General features: G+C 40.8%; 1 protein-coding gene across 5 annotated transcripts in view; it reads left to right on the forward strand.

Annotated features, from left to right (window-relative positions):
- The window catches only part of colq (collagen-like tail subunit (single strand of homotrimer) of asymmetric acetylcholinesterase), a 116,146-nt gene extending 100,217 nt beyond the window's left edge, over positions 1 to 15,929 (forward strand). For all 5 annotated transcript variants that reach the window (XM_043689504.1, XM_043689507.1, XM_043689506.1 and 2 more), the window contains 3 exons: positions 7,661 to 7,787; positions 13,330 to 13,432; positions 14,426 to 15,929. In XM_043689504.1, the coding sequence (XP_043545439.1) occupies positions 7,661 to 7,787; positions 13,330 to 13,432; positions 14,426 to 14,495 (300 nt within the window). In that variant the 3' untranslated portion in view covers positions 14,496 to 15,929. The remainder of the gene's footprint in view (positions 1 to 7,660; positions 7,788 to 13,329; positions 13,433 to 14,425) is intronic.
- Positions 15,930 to 16,298: the final 369 nt, after the last annotated feature.

Below are 16,298 nucleotides of genomic sequence, written 5' to 3' on the forward strand. Positions count from 1 at the left end.
GCCTTACTGAAGTCCATATAGATCACATCTACTGCTCTGCCCTCATCAATCTTCTTTGTTACTTCTTCAAAAAAACTCAATCAAGTTTGTGAGACATGATTTCCCAAGCACAAAGCCATGTTGACTATCCCGAATCAGTCCTTGCCTTTCCAAATACATGTACATCCTGTCTCTCAGGATTCTCTCCAACAACTTGCCCACCACTGAGGTCAGGTTCACTGGTCTATAGTTCCCTGGTTTGTCCTTACCACCCTTCTTAAACAGTGGCACCACGTTTGCCAACCTCCAGTCTTCCGGCACCTCACCTGTGACTATCGATAATACAAATATGTCAGCAAGAGGCCCAGCAATCACTTCTCTAGCTTCCCACAGAGTTCTCTCATCGCTAACTGAATAAATTCGAAGATGAGGGTGGTGTGGAGAGGAACTAGATCTTATTGTCTTAAAGTTCTTTTTTGTTCATTTGACTCAAAGAGAATTTCACTCTGACAATACCATGTCTTAAGCTCTTGTGAGCCCTAACAGTCATTGTGGAGAATTAATCTTTTTGAACTGTCAGTGTGAGGCCTGACAGCATTAGTAAGTAAATGCTTGGCTCTCAGCCAGAGTGTCATACCTTTATGTCCCTGGGCTGACTTTCCTTCAAATTCAGTTAGGATCGTTCTTTAATGTTTCCACAGGGACATCAAAATATAGTACATGCTGAATTAATCCCAAGTATTAAAAAAGAAATAGGAGAGAATTAAAACGATTCCTTTTGTTACATCCTTCTGACAATAGACAATGGACAATAGGTGCAGGAGTAGGCCATTCTGCCCTTCGAGCCTGCATTATGATCATGGCTGATCATCCTTAATCAGTATCCTGTTCCTGCCTTATTTCCATAACCCTTGATTCCACTATCCTTCAGAGCTCTATCCAACTCTTTCTTAAATGAATCCAGAGACTGGGCCTTCACTGCCCTCTGGGGCAGAGCATTCCACGCAGCCACCACTCTCTGGGTGAAGAAGTTTCTCCTCATCTCTGAATCATCCACTACCCAAGTATTCTAGTAAAATTTTAAATTTCATGTTGACTTTTCCAATCAGTAAATATTCACTATTGAATATATAAATTTAAACTACATTTTTTTAAATTGCTGTAAAACTGATGAAAGAAGCCACCTAAAAATTGTCAGGACAATCTTACAAATTTGCACTGGCACAGCACACCTTGGGAGTGCACATTAGAATTTTGGATAAGGAGATTAGTGAGTGTTATATTATGGCATAGATTGCAGACTTCACAGGCACTGTCCCTTTAAGACCATTACATAAAATCATGATATGTAACATCCCAGTGTAATGGAGTTGGACCTTTAGCCAGCTAAATGTAACATCAGTAAGCACAGAACACAAACTAAAAGTAGATTATTTCCCCTCCCTGGTGTGGCTTGAACAATGGCAAGGAAGTTGGGAAAATACAAAGAGAATTCAAAAGTCAGTCTTGATGTCGAGAAAATGTTTGGGGATTTCCCCCTTAAGCTTTAAATGGCACTTCTAGAACTCGCTATTCAGCAGCAGTTAACCTACTTCCAAGCATTAGTAGCTTATAAATAACTAAACTTGCTTTGTTTATACACCACTTCCAATTCTCCTCTTCTTTCACAAGAAACCAGACAGGGTAAATTCACAAAATATAAATCAAAATGGGTAACATTGGCTATAACTCAACAAGTACTTCTCCCATCTGACATTCAACTGCTTCTTCACAACAACCTCACCGTGGGCGGCACGGTGGCACAGTGGTTAGCACTGCTGCTTCGCAGCGCCAGAGTCCCGGGTTCAATTCCCGCCTCAGGCGACTGACTGTGTGGAGTTTGCACATTCTCCCCGTGTCTGCGTGGGTTTGCTCCCACAGTCCAAAGACAGGTAAGGGGTAGATGTAGGAGTATGGGTGGGTTGTGCTTCGGCGGGGCGGTGGGTTGTGCTTCGGCGGGGCGGTGTGGACTTGTTGGGCCGAAGGGCCTGTTTCCACACTGTAAGTAATCTAATCTCACTGCATGGTCCATGCCTACAATTCACCTTGACACTTGGTCCACACAAGTTGGCATCGGCAAACCACCAGCCTCACTACATCATCATACCTGTACTCTTATACCACATCAGTCCTTTAACTCTTTGCTTGTAGCTGAGGGACACATATGACTTACATGCTTCTGTCAGTAATCTTGTACATAGGATACATTTTTGGCTCTTATCTTGCCTTTTCAGCCCTCACTTATTTTGAGGTTATTCAAAGTTGCCAAACTCTGTCCATCCCTTACTATTTAAGTAGTAATAGTAAGTAAATCCACTGATTCAGCAGTGGATTAGAGGCTGCTAGCCTCTATGTGGCGCACATTGCTTTTTAGTGCAGAGCAAGAGATGGACAGCTTGTTGCAGTTGGGTGCACTGAACAGTCAATGAGATTTGCACGTCGTTGCGTAATACCATACTTCAAAGTCAACACTCCACGTGCAACATCGTCAACATTTTATGCAGCAAGCAAATATTCAAGTGTGAAAGTCAAAAAGGAGTATAGTGGGACGAAGGGGCACTCTGGTCAGTCAGGGTATACTGTCACAATCAGTCAAGTGGCTCTTCCAATTCCACTTCAGGGAGTTTTCCTGATCAGTCAGGCATTTGGTCCTATCAGAGCCTGAGATTCCAAGCTTTTTGCAGTCCAGGGATAAGCCATGGTCAGTCCTACAGGCCAAATACAGCAAGTCCAGGTGTTGTAGGTAGGTCAGTCAGGGTACTGTGGACACATTAGTCCAGGCTGTGGGAAGGGAGGGACTGCGCACGATAGAAGTAGATGGAAGAGCATTTAATGGTGATGTAGGGGTATCAATGAGGTGAGGTGCCTCATGAGACTGAATAGGAAGCATAGAGGGCAGGAAGAGTTAGTGGTTTAGAAGAATGAGGTAGGTGACTATGGACATGGACATGTTATATGAAGTAGTGAGAGCTGTTATCCGTGAGACTTGGTGAGGTGCATGTGCAGTGGTAAAGATTGAATGAGTTGTGGCCCTGTGAGTGTGAATTAGAAGAGAGAAGATGGCTGCACCAATCCTTGCATGGTACAAATCATTGACCTTCTTCCTGCACTGCTGGACATCCAAGTTCATCTAAGACACAGCACTACACTGGGAGTGCAATTTAGCTCTAGGTCAACTTAGGATATTGGAATGGCCTCCTTTGGCAATCTAAGGGAAAATGGATTGCCCTTCTCTTCATCACATTATACCAACATCCTACTGTTTCCTGACAGTGAAGCACGAAGCAACGTTACATTAGCTGTGTGACATGTCCTCTGTGATAATGATCAAACACCACAGTGAGGGGATTTAAACTTCTGAAATAATAAGCAGCTGGGCTTTAAATATGGCACCAGTGGTGTGAAAGCCAGAATATGTCAGCAGTGATGAGTCCATCTGTCTCTCTGGCTGCACAAATCCCACTAAAGGAAAAGTGCCTAAAAGCACAGCTCTAAGCCATGGTGTATTGAGCACCTTGAATCTCATTCGACAAAGCACTTTAGCTGGAAACAGGAACATTTTCACCAAATGTCTAAATTGCGATAGTGTTCTCGTTAATTTTTAGTAATGTAAAGAAGCTTCAGGACATCTGTTTTAACAAAAAATGCAACTCACTGGTATATTCTATGCAGACTAGCCTGTGGTAAAGCAGAAACTACATCATGACAGCAGTAAACAGACACTAAAAGCTACTGAAAGCTCTATTGGGTGCTATATGCTGAAGAGGTGATGAATATGGTGGTTGAGAAGTCTTTTTTTCCTAATATTCGTCTATAAACTTGTGCAAGTTCAGAGATGAACAACTATAATTATAATCAAGACTAAAGTGCTCCATTTTAAACTGAAGTCTAAAAAAAAAATGCTGAAGCACAATGAATACTCTATCCACTCTCTTTTAGAAAGATCAAATACCTGAGGTTGCTAATGAATTTATTTTTAAAATCAAAGGAACTTAAATGTTGAAAGAATAGCTTCAACCGAAGAAAACAATCTTGGAACAAAGTAGAGAAAATAGTCAATTCAATGTAGAGCTTTCGGCCAGTCAGATATACATTAACATATATATCACAAAACCTAAACTATATATGCAAGTCTGTGATATTAGATATATTAATAGAATTCAAGATGTCAGTTTCAGCAATACCCTATCCTCTGAGGTATATTTTATGCAGACTAACATACTTAACATCACCCAAGCACATCAACAGAGTCAAGTAGAGTTTCTTATTAATATTTGAAAAAGAAAATAAATAAAGTGAAATCTTCTCAATACATTTTGTTACTGAATGAAAGTCTGCAGTGCAAGTATGAATTTATAAACCACTTTTAAATGTTAAAAATCACACAACACCAGGTTACTGTCCAACAGGTTTAATTGGAAGCACTAACTTTCGGAGCACCGTTCCTTCATCAGGTGGTTGTGGAGGACACAATTGTAAGGCACAGAATTTATAGCAAAAGTTTACAGTGTGATGTAACTGAAATTATACATTGACAAATACCTTGATTGTCTGTTGAGGCTTTCATCTGTTCGAATACCAAGATAGTTTCACTTCTTTCATGTGTAAATCACAAAACCTTTTTTTAAAAGTTGCATTCTCAGGTTAACTGTAACAATTGGTGATGGCTAGATGATATGTTGAAGGTGTTGGCCCCCTGTGTTCTCTGTCTATGCCATGAGAATTAGATTGATTCTCATCTAAAAAGTGAGATAACAGAGTTTTACATGAATTCATGCAGTTTTTGAGAAAAGTACAATGTAACTCTGCAAGTACAAATTCACCCCACAAACATATATGTATATGTGTGAATGTGGGTCTTTGTGTGTGTGTGTGTGTAGGAGTGTCTGTGTGTGTGTAGTGCAGACTTAAGACACTCTACATTCACTACACACACATATACACTCTCTCTCACACTCACAACCCTCCAACCCAGACACAAAGACCCACATGCACACATATACATATATGTTTGTGGGGTGAATTTGTACTTGCAGAGTTACATTGTACTTTGCTCAAAAACTGCATGAATTCATGTAAAACTCTGTTATCTCACTTTTTAGATGAGAATCAATCTAATTCTCATGGCATAGACAGAGAACACAGGGGGCTAACACCTTCAACATATTGTCTAGCTAACACCAATTGTTACAGTTAACCTGAGAATGCAATTTTTAAAAAAAGGTTTTGTGATTTACACATGAAAGAAGTGAAACTATCTTGGTATTTGAACAGATGAAAGCCTCAACAGACAATCAAGGTATTTGTCAATGTATAATTTCAGTTACATCACCCTGTAAACTTTTGCTATAAATTCTGTGCCTTACAATTGTGTCCTCCACAGAACCCTCCTGTCTGTTGATTGTTGTGCGGTGCCCATTCATCCGTTGCCGTAGCCTTTGCTCAGTTTCCCCAATGTACCAAGCCTCAGGGTATCCTTGCCTGCAGCGTATGAGATAGTCCAATTAAATCTGTTGGACTATAACCTGGTGTTGTGTGATTTTTAATTTTGTACGCCCCAGTCCAACACCGGCATCTCCAAATCATGACCTTTTAAATGTGCTTTCTTTAAATGCTGCACTGAAAACCTTGTCTTGAAGCATGTATTTGGGATGCCCTGGATGAGCGAAGAATTGGTGTTTAAATCCTTTCCTACATCATTTGTTGAACTGAATGATATCCACCTCCACTGGGGAAGTGCTAATTTGAGGTTGGAGCATCTTTCTATAGTGAAGAGGGGAAAGAAAATGCATGAGTCATACTTCAATAATTAGAGCTGTTTCCTTGCTCTCAGTAACTAAGAAATTGTTGACAGCCCAGAGACATGTCATGCACTGACCTTCCAGACTTCAGGCATCAAGCCAAGTGGATGAAATCATCTTTCCCCAAATAAATCAGTCATTCCTTTATTAAGGCATGCAAGTGAAGTGATTGGATAGAGAGCGTAGTTTGTGTCCATACAGGAGAAAAAAAGTACCTTCTGTCTCAAGCTGTTGTCAGGAGCAAAACGAAAGAGTTCACTCTGAGCCTGCCCATCTGCAAACAAGCAATCTTACTCTTAGGAGAAATAGGAATGGCATTAGTGTAAGTCTATGAAAGCTGACATCAAGTTGTTGAGAACTGACTAATGTAGAATTAATTGTCAGTTTCTAACATTTACTTCAACTAAAGGCTGCATCAACAAGGGACTGTTTATCTGATACCTTCTGAGCGAGATCAAAGGAATCTCTCTGACATTTGTCAAGATTTCCTGAACAAGATAAATAAATCATTAAAAGATTTTCTAACTGAAAAGATTCTATTTTAATGCCCCTGAAGTTTTCTCTTTCACTGGTCCCTTGGTTGGCCTTCTTACTTCCACCCTTCCACTCTTGCTGTTCATATTCTAAATTTGTGAGTACTATTCATTCACTAATCTAGATAGGCCTCAGGTTCACCAATGCTTCAGTTTTAAAATAGTACAAAAGTATGACCAGGAAACATGTAGACAGTTATCACAACTTGCACCAAGACAAAACCTACAAGTCCAAGATTTTTGCATGAACAAATTATTACCCGCGTACATAGTTTAGGTTTTGTGCTACAGATGTTAATGCATATATATAAAGCTGATTGATCAAAGGCTCTACATTTAATCGATTATATAGAGACAGTGACTGATGTGAGCTTGGCACTTCTGTACCAAAACATCACATGTTGTGATCTCATGCGACTGTCTTAAAGGTACACTTCCTGCATGGTCTGCAATTTATGCCATAAAACAATCATCCGTCCTTTAAAGAATGGGAAACCTTTTAGCATAACATGTACAAGGATATATGTACATTTATTGTGTCTATACAGTCATATAATGTTTTGGTGAATGTATGACATAGCCAGATCTGGTCATTATACAGTTATCATGATTTAGCACTTATCCCCTTCTCTCCCTAATTCGGTACTTTCCATCAGCTCTATGAGCCTTTGCAAGGTGCATCCCACTTTCTTTCACCCAAAATTGCAAGCTGTTGCTGCACCATCTAGATTCTAAGCTTGAGAATTCCCTCCCTAAATGTGTACCCGTCTCCAAATCTCTGCCATCCTCTAAAGTGCTACTTAACATTCCTTTTTGTGATGAAGCATTTGGTCACATGTCCTAATGTCTCTTTCATATGCTGACTGTTAGTTTATGTTTTGGTTCGTGTCTAGAAGGAGATGCCATGATCATCTTTATGGACTTGCAGTTAGTAATGAGGATGGACAAATATGATGGCCTTCCCGGAGATACCAACATCCCATGAATAGATGAAAATAAGTAAAATATGCTACTTTGATCCTACAGTCAGTCCTTCAATAACATGATGGTTGCTTCAGAAACAGCGCTTAAAAGTGTTGGCGAAGTATTCGCGTTATAGCCAATGCATATTTTAAAAATTTGCACTTTACAAATAGCATACGTAAATCATCAATCATGTTACAGTGAATTTGTGTTGAGGAAAGATGCGTTATAGCAGAAGGACCTGAACTTCAAATCTTGGAGCCAGGCAAACCATTTGAAAATTATCAATAATGTGACTGTTGAGGGAAATAATTATTCTTCCTCATCTACTTTATTTTCATATAGATCTCCCCTACACTGCTTGCAGCTTCTTCGTCACATTCAGCAGGGTTCTGTGGAGATGGAGTAGTTCAGGAGGAAAATGGGGAAGAGTGTGATGATGGAAATAAGATTGTCACCGATAGCTGTATAAGTAAGTTGGTTAGCTTTATATTTTCAAAAATGTTCCTTCAGGTTTTCATTGGAAATGTACATCTGTGTGCCATCAATTTTATTTTTGGTCAGCTGAACTCAATGTATTAGGAAAAACAAACCTGTTAAAACTGACTTTCTTGTAACTATATTGCATACTGCCTGGACACTGATAACAAACTTGAAATCCTGAGATTGCCTGGATTTTCTCTTCAAATGTGTGCAAAAGACCTGGAAAAAGGCCATTTCCCCTAGTCAAAGGTTAACTTAGAGGTGGTGGTAGGATAGCCAGTTGCAGCTGGATAGTTGTTCACAGGGACTACGTTAGAAGATGCAACAATGCCCACCACTGACAACATGCTCCATGAAGTATTCTCACTGCCACTTATTATGCAATGTGAGTGAACCAGACCCTTGATCACCACAATGTCGATTTGCTGCCATCATTCTTTTTTAAGTTGGGGATCTACAGGCCTGCTTCATCTAGTGAGAAAACACTAAGTTGTTGAGCTAGAAGAGACTTTTGTCTTAAACAAGATGTAGTTAACTCTAAGATATCAACAAGTTATAAGCAACATTGATAGACGTTGTACTAAGGCTATGAAGAGACCTAAATGGGAGGTCTATCTCCTTCAAGATGCAGAGCTGTACCACAACCAAAGTCATTATGGCATCATGTTGGAGAAGTTTAATGCATTCCTCAACATCAACCCTTTTCTGAGCCAAACATCTTATACAACAGAAAGGACCATCAGTAGCCAGAAGGTCCAGATTTGATTCTGAATTGAGAAAGGGGTGGTGGTGGGATGTTCTAAACATAAAAGATTTGACTGCACCTTGCCCCATTATAATTCTCTGTCTGGGCTATATTTTTTCCTGGTGCAGACAAGGCTCACCCTATTATCTACAAAGCCCCAAATATCTGAAGACAACTGTGCAGGAGAACCTGGTGGGATCTACACCCTCTTCCTGACCATTGCTCCCAGAGAATTGTGTATTTTATGTGGAAATGTGAGGAAAATAATCCCTGTCTCTTGCAAACCAAGGATCTGAATCAAACCAAGTTTAATATTATCCTTGGCTTAGTGACTTCAAAATAGCCAGCCAAATGGGCAAGGAGATATTAACAGTTGAGGAATGATACTGGATTGAGAAACTACATTTTTTTGCCAGTCTGTGGTAATGTTCTTGCCAGAAAGCTGCTGCAGTCAGCAAAACAATATCAAATTAATTTTACAGACATATACGTGGAGTTCTATTAACAGTCATGTCCAAGAAAATCTTGTAATTAGTGCCATAGATACAGACAGCTCCAAAATCTTGATGTCCAATTATATAATTTCTGAAAAATTGGGAGTGAAAAGTAATATTTAATAATGAATCAATAATTCTCTCGTATGACTTCAATAATTGTTTCCTATCTTTGCATTACATATTTTTTCTTTGGAAAATAAAATATGTCAATTCTGTTAATTAATGTTTAAAAAACTGTGCAGATTATACTTTCTAGTTTATATGTGTATTGATATTATAAATCGAAAAGTAGACTTTTAAATGCAATATAATGGAAAGTACTAGCATTACTAACAATGCCACTTGCTAGTCAGAGTAAAAATAGTAGGCTATGTTGGATGAAGACATGGCTAAAAAGATGGTGTGAGGGGGAAGGTTTCAGATTCCTGGGGCAATTAGACTGGTTCTGGGACCAGGGCAAACTAGGCAGGTTACACCTGGGCAGGACTGATGCCCTAGTGGGGAATATCTGCTCGAGTAGTTCTGGATGGTTTAAACTAAATTGCCAGGGGGAATCAAAAACAAGAACAAAAGACAAAGAGGAATAAGAGAAATGATATGCGAAGGAATCAATGGCCAAAATGAAACAAGGCCACCATCAAAAATAATGGAAATGGAACAAAGCATGTTAAAAAGATAAGCCTTAAGGCTTTATGCCTAAAAACACAGAGCATTCAAAATAAAGTGGATGAATTATTCACATAAATAGATGTAAATGTGTATGATATAGTTGGGACTATGGAAACATAGTTGTAGGGTGATCAGGAATGGGAACTGAACATCTGGGGGTATTCAGTATTTAAGAAGGACAGAAAAAAAGGAAAAGGCAGTGGTTAAAGAGGATATAAACACAATATTGAGTAAAGATATTAGCTCAGACAATATAGAATCTATGTGGGTAAAATTGAGAAATACCAAGAGGCAAAAACATTAGTGGGGTGACATATAGACTACCAAAGTGTAGTGTTGATATCGGGAATGGCGTTAAACAGGAAATCAAGGGAGCAGGCACTAAAGGAGCATTTGTCATTATGGATGACTTTAGTGTACGTATAGCTGTGGCAAATCAAATTAGTCACAATATCGTAGAGGAGAAATTCCTCGAGTGTATATGGGATGGTTTTCTGGACTAATAGATTGAGAACCAACTAAAGCACAGGCCATGTTAGTTTGGGTATTATGAGAAAGGAATAATTAGCGATGTAGCTGTGAAAGATCCTTTGGGGTCGAGCAACTATAATATGATAAAATTCTTCTTCAGTACGGAGACTAAGTTAGTTACTTCAGAGTCTAGGGACCTAAAACTTAATAAAGGGAAACTACATTGATATGATGTATGAATTGGCAATGATGGATGGGGAAATGTTACTGAAAGGAGTGACGATGGCAAAAATTCAAAGGCGAATGGGTTAATGACAAAAATTGTTTATTCCCATCAGGCACAAGACTACACAGAGAACAGTGGCCAAACCACGGCTTATGAGGAAAGTTAGAGATAGTATTATATACAAAAAAGGCATCCAAATTGACAAGAATAAAAGCAATAGACCTGAGGATTGGCAACAGTTGAGAAGTCAGCAAAGAAGGACCAAGGGATTGATTAAGAATGGTAAAAATACAAAAGTGAGCTTGCTTGGAACATAACAATTGACTGTAAAAGTTTCTATAGGTATGTAAAGAGAAAAAGATTGGTGAAAACTAATATAGGTTCCTTACAGTCAGAAATAGGGGAATGGGCAAGAGGTATTCTGCAAAATGGTCACCCAACGCAGACTGTGCGACCGCTTTGCAGAACGCACAAGCATGACCCTGACCTTCCCGTAGCCGGTCATTTTAACACAGTGTCCTCCTCACATTCTCACTTATTTGTCCTTGACATGCTGCAATGCTCCAGTGAATCACAGCGCAAGCTGGAGAAGCAGCACCTCATCTTCAAACTAGGCACTTTACAACCTTCTGGGCTCAGTATTGAGTACAACTCTGTCAAATTGTGAACCCATTCCTTCCCTTCCTTTTAGCTTTGCTTGTTGCATTCTCTGTCACTATGTTCTCTCTCCCCTCCCCTCAAACCAGTGGGACAGTCTGTTCTCTAATGCAGTTAGATACAGCATTGTTCTGCCATTCTCTCATTCTGACCATTTAATCTGCACTATCAACACCCTTTCTCCCTCAACATTCCTACCCTGCCCCCCTCATTGCATAAATACTTCCCCCTTCACACTTCAGCTCTGATGAAGAGTCATCCAGACTTGAAATGTTAGCTTGCTTTCTTTCCATGGATGCTCTCTGAGCCATTGTGACCTCCAGCATTTTTTGTTGTCAGTACAGATTCCAGCATCTGCAGTAATTCCCTCCTCAGAAAAATTGTATGTTGCCCTTCGCAGTAAGAGGTGAAAAGTGTGGCGCTGGAAAAGCACAGCCAGTCAGGCAGCATCTGAGGAGCAGGAGAATCAATGTTTCGAGCATAAGCTCTTCATCAGGAATGTGGGGAGTCGGGGGGAAGGGGGTTGAGAATGTGGTCACAGGGTACCAAAGCGGAAGATGAGGCGTTCTTCCTCCAGGCATCGGGTGGCTTGGATTTGGTGGTGGAGGAGGCCCAGGACTTGCATGTCCTTGGCGGAGTGGGAAGGGGAGTTGAAGTGGTCAGCCACAGGGTGGTAGGGTTGTTTGATGCATGTGTCCCAGAGATGTTCCCTGAAACATTCCGCAAGTTGGCATCCTGTTTCTCCAGTGGAGAGGAGACCACATCGAGAGCAACAGACACATTAGATGAGGTGGGTGGATGTGCAGGAAAATGTCTGCCGGATGTGGAAGGATCCTTTGAGGCCTTGGATGGAGGTGAGGGGGGAGGTGTGGGCGCAGGCTTTACACCTCTTGTGGCGACCAGACGAGGTGCCGGGTGAGGAGGGTGGGTTGGTTGGGGGGAGCGTGGACCTAACGAGGAAGTCACAGAGGGCGTGGTCTCTGCGGAATGCTGAAAGGGATCAGGAGGGAAATATATCTCTGGTGGTGGGATCTGACAGTAGGCAGTGGAAACGGCAGAGGATAGCTCCATCATCCATTCCGACCTGTCACCAACACACCCCAAACTGCATCTCCCTATCGCCTTCTAAGCTTCCCCCAGCCTCACCCCCACCCTTACATTTATCTCTCATCCCCCTTCCTCCCCTCCAACCTCCACCTCCCCCACATTCCTGATGAACGGCTTATGCCCAAAACGTCGATTCTCCTGCTCCTCGGATGTTGCCTGACCTGCTGTGCTTTTCTAGTGCCACACTTTTCGACTCTAATCTCCAGCAACTGCAGTCCTCACTTTCTCCTATTCACAGTGAGGGGATCTGAGTACAGGAACAAGGATGTCTTGCTGCATTAAACAGGGCATTAGTGAATGCACACCTGGAATATTGTGTGCAGTTTTGGTCGCCTAAGCTAAGGATGGATGCTCTTGCTATATGGGATCCCCACCCCAGTCCTGAGGAAGAGTTACACCAGAAACATTGACTTCTCCACCTCCAGATGCTGCCTGGCTCGCTGTGTTCTTCCAGCCTCCTGCTTGTCTATATAGGAAGCGCAGCGAAGGTTTACTGAATTGATTCCTGACATGGTAGGACTGATGTATGAGGGGAGGTTGAGTCAGTTCGGATTATGTATACCAGAGTATGGAAGAGGAGGATCGCATAGATACCTATAAAATTCTAACAGGACGAGACAGTTTAGATGCAGGGAGGATGTTTCCAATGGAGCTAGGAGCATAGTTTAAGGATAATAGGAAAACCTGTTCGGATTGAGGTGAGGAGAGGTGTCTTCACCAGAGAGTGGTGGACTCAGTACTACAGAAAGTAGTTGAGTCCAAAACGTTGTGTTTTCAAGGAGGGAGTAAATATAGCTAAAGGGATCTTATAGGAGGGTGAGATTAGAGTATTAAGCTTGATGATCAGCCATGATCATATTGAATGGTGGAGCATGCTCAAAAGGTCAAATGTCAAGAGTGTGGTGCCGGAAAAGCACCTGATGAAGGGCTTTTGCCTGAAACATTGATTTCCCTGCTCCTCAGATGCTGTCTGACCTCCTGTGCTATTCCAGTACCATACTCTGGACTCTAATCTCCAGCATCTGCAGTACTCACTTTTGCTTCGAAGGGTCAAATGGCCAATTCCTGCACCCATTTTCTATATTTCTATAAAACAGGATTGCTGATCTGTGTCGTGGACATCAAAAAATACAATTGTTGTTTTGCTGCATTGTTACAGATTGTAAGCAAGCCTACTGTGGAGATGGATATGTGTGGAAGGGATTTGAAGAATGTGATGGTAAAGATTTTGGTTACCAAACCTGTAAAACCTATCTTCCCGGGTAAGTTCATTTAAAGATTGCGTGTTGATGCCCTATATAGAGTCGCTTCTTGAAGCAATCTCTGATAAGGAGTACATTTGCCTAGAATTTTTGTTTTGAAAAGACTTAAAAAGAAACTAAATAAATACCTTTCAAGATATTCTTAACCAACCTGTTCTGGCATGTTATGAGACATTTGAAGATTGTGGTGCTACGTTATGACACATGTCTAGGTTCAATGGGGCTTTCTGTCCCATAGGTACAAATAACAATGAACAAAGAAAATTACAGTGCATGAACATGCCCTTTGGCCCTTCAAGCCTGTGCTAATTCAGATCCTCTGTCTAAACCTGTTGGCTATTTACTATAGATACAGTTACATTCACAATATAGGTAGCCACATTATCAGTACACCACAGGAACCCTCATTACATGCTACACTTCCTTTTTTTGCACAGAGAGCTGCAACAAGACTTCTGTCAACAGCAATTTGTAAACATCAAGTAGAAAGGCCACAAGAGTGGTCCAGGTGAATGATCTCATTCCCCTCCCATTGATCTCTCCATTCCCGAGGTTCCTAGCCTCATTCCTGATGAAGGGATTTTGCCTGAAACATCGATTTTCCTGCTCCTCAGATACTGTCTGACCTGCTGTGCTTTTCCAGCACCACTCTAATCTTGACTGTCATCTCCAGCACCTGTAGTCCTCACTTCTGCCCAGGTGAATGAAATGCCTATCAGTTAGCCACTCATCTAATGAAGGGTGCAGACAAAGAGTAGCCATCATCACCTTCTGTGTACTGACTGATTAATTGTGCATTTCCAGTACTAAGTAATTCCCATTTATTTTGGATTTATGGATTTTCTGTTTATCCTTTCCATTTTTGTTTGCATTTTGATTGTGGATAACAGCTGTTTGCTATTATCTAGTCCAGACTTTTTGTGTATGCAGTCCTTTATGTAAGAAGATGTAAACTCTCTTGTTCCCTCTTTGTGTTGTATTTGTTTGTTTTAGGTCTTTTGGGGATCTGAAATGTACGTCATATTGTTACATTGACTCCACGAGCTGTCGGTATTTCACATGAGACTATGAAAAATGGCTGCTGGGACATGTCTTGTTGAAACAAACTCATCTGGTGCTATCATAGAACCAACAGGTTTGGGCTGCACATACACTTCCTCTGTTCAATATAACCATAACCAGCAGCTGGAAGACTTTTAGATAGTCGAGATTCATTTCAAGTGATTATCTGGATGGCAATTTGGACCATTGCATTTTGTCTTAAAATAAAAGCAACGTCAACCACAAAGGTACGAAAAGGATGCTATTTGATTTCCACTGAGACCTTTAAAGTGTACATATACATACATATTACACATATATGTGTGTATATATAATATATAATATATTACATAGCCATGTCTAAAGACTGCTCATCCGCGTTTGACAATTCTCAGGCAGAAATATCAAAGATGTAATAGCAAACAGCTGTTCCGCAAGAGACTGGAGTCAAAACTGCCATACCTCGACTGTGCACTGCTACTGACCTCCGTAGTTTTGTACCTGGACTTACTCAAGGAACTGACTGGCCGAATTCTTGGTGCTGTGTTGATACAGTGAAAACAGGAAAATGACAAGAATTCAGTCCTGAAATGTGAACTACTATTTATTGCATTTGCATGGATATTATGCACAAAGAAGCAAACTGCAAAAATCACTCTTCCATGTCTTGATTGCTCTTGGCTCAATCAGCTGTTATATTATAGGGTGTCATGTTCTTAGGATATACACACACACACACAGTGGCAGTACATAAATGGATAAATAGATAAAGTGCATGAACTATAGATATCACAAGCAATAAGCTGGCATAAGTGGATATGATGAAGGGCTTTTGCCCGAAACGTCTATTTCACTGCTCCTTGGATGCTGCCTGAACTGTTGTGCTCTTCCAGCACCACTAATCCAGTAAGTGGATATCAGTCTGCCACTAGAAATGTATATAGTAAGATGGTCATTGTGGTTAAAATGTGATTGTTTTATCCACTAGCTTTCACAAGAATTGTCGCTATAATACATGTAACATTGCATGTCCATAATATTAGAATTTATAATCAGTACAAATAAAATGGACTCAATGATGTTGTGTGTTTCTCATTCAAAAGTTCTGTGGAGTATATAAGCGAGTTCTAATAAAGATTACTATGCCAACAGAGCTTAACCAGTTCCAGTGTACATAATATAAGTAGTACATATCCAAAATTGGAAATTCCAGGCTGGCCTGAAACTAGGCCTTTGGCCTCACTGACATTATTTGAGAGCACTGCCATTGCCTGCTGTCAACTTCTCCCTTTGAAATGGTGACTTCCAGATCACATGTCCCCTTGTCAGTGACTCAAAAATCATTCTGCAGGTGGAGGTGAGAAACAAAACCTGGTACAGACTCCACTGATTGTCAACCAATGATGCAGTTATGTGGAATGCTAAAACCAGAATACAGGGAGAACTAGCCATTTGGATACAGAACTGGCTCAAAGGTAGAAGAAGAGGGTGATGGTGGAGGGTTGTTTTTCAGACTGGAGGCCTGTGACCAGTGGAGTGCCACAAGGATCGATGCTAAGTCCTCTGCTTTTTGTCATTTACATAAATGCGAGCATAAGAGGTACAATTAGTAAGTTTGCAGATGACACCAAAATTGGAGGTGTAGTGTATAGTGAAGAGGGATCCTCAGATTACAACAGGATCTTGATCAGATAGGCCAATGGGCTGAGAAGTGGCAGATGGAGTTTAATTCAGATAAATGTGAGGTGCTGCATTTTGGGAAAGCAAATCTTAGCAGAACTTATACACTCAATGGTAAGGTCCTAGGGAGTGTTGCTGAACAAAG

This window comes from Chiloscyllium plagiosum, chromosome 5 (assembly GCF_004010195.1).
Source record: "Chiloscyllium plagiosum isolate BGI_BamShark_2017 chromosome 5, ASM401019v2, whole genome shotgun sequence".
NCBI classification, from domain to species: Eukaryota; Metazoa; Chordata; class Chondrichthyes; order Orectolobiformes; family Hemiscylliidae; genus Chiloscyllium; species Chiloscyllium plagiosum.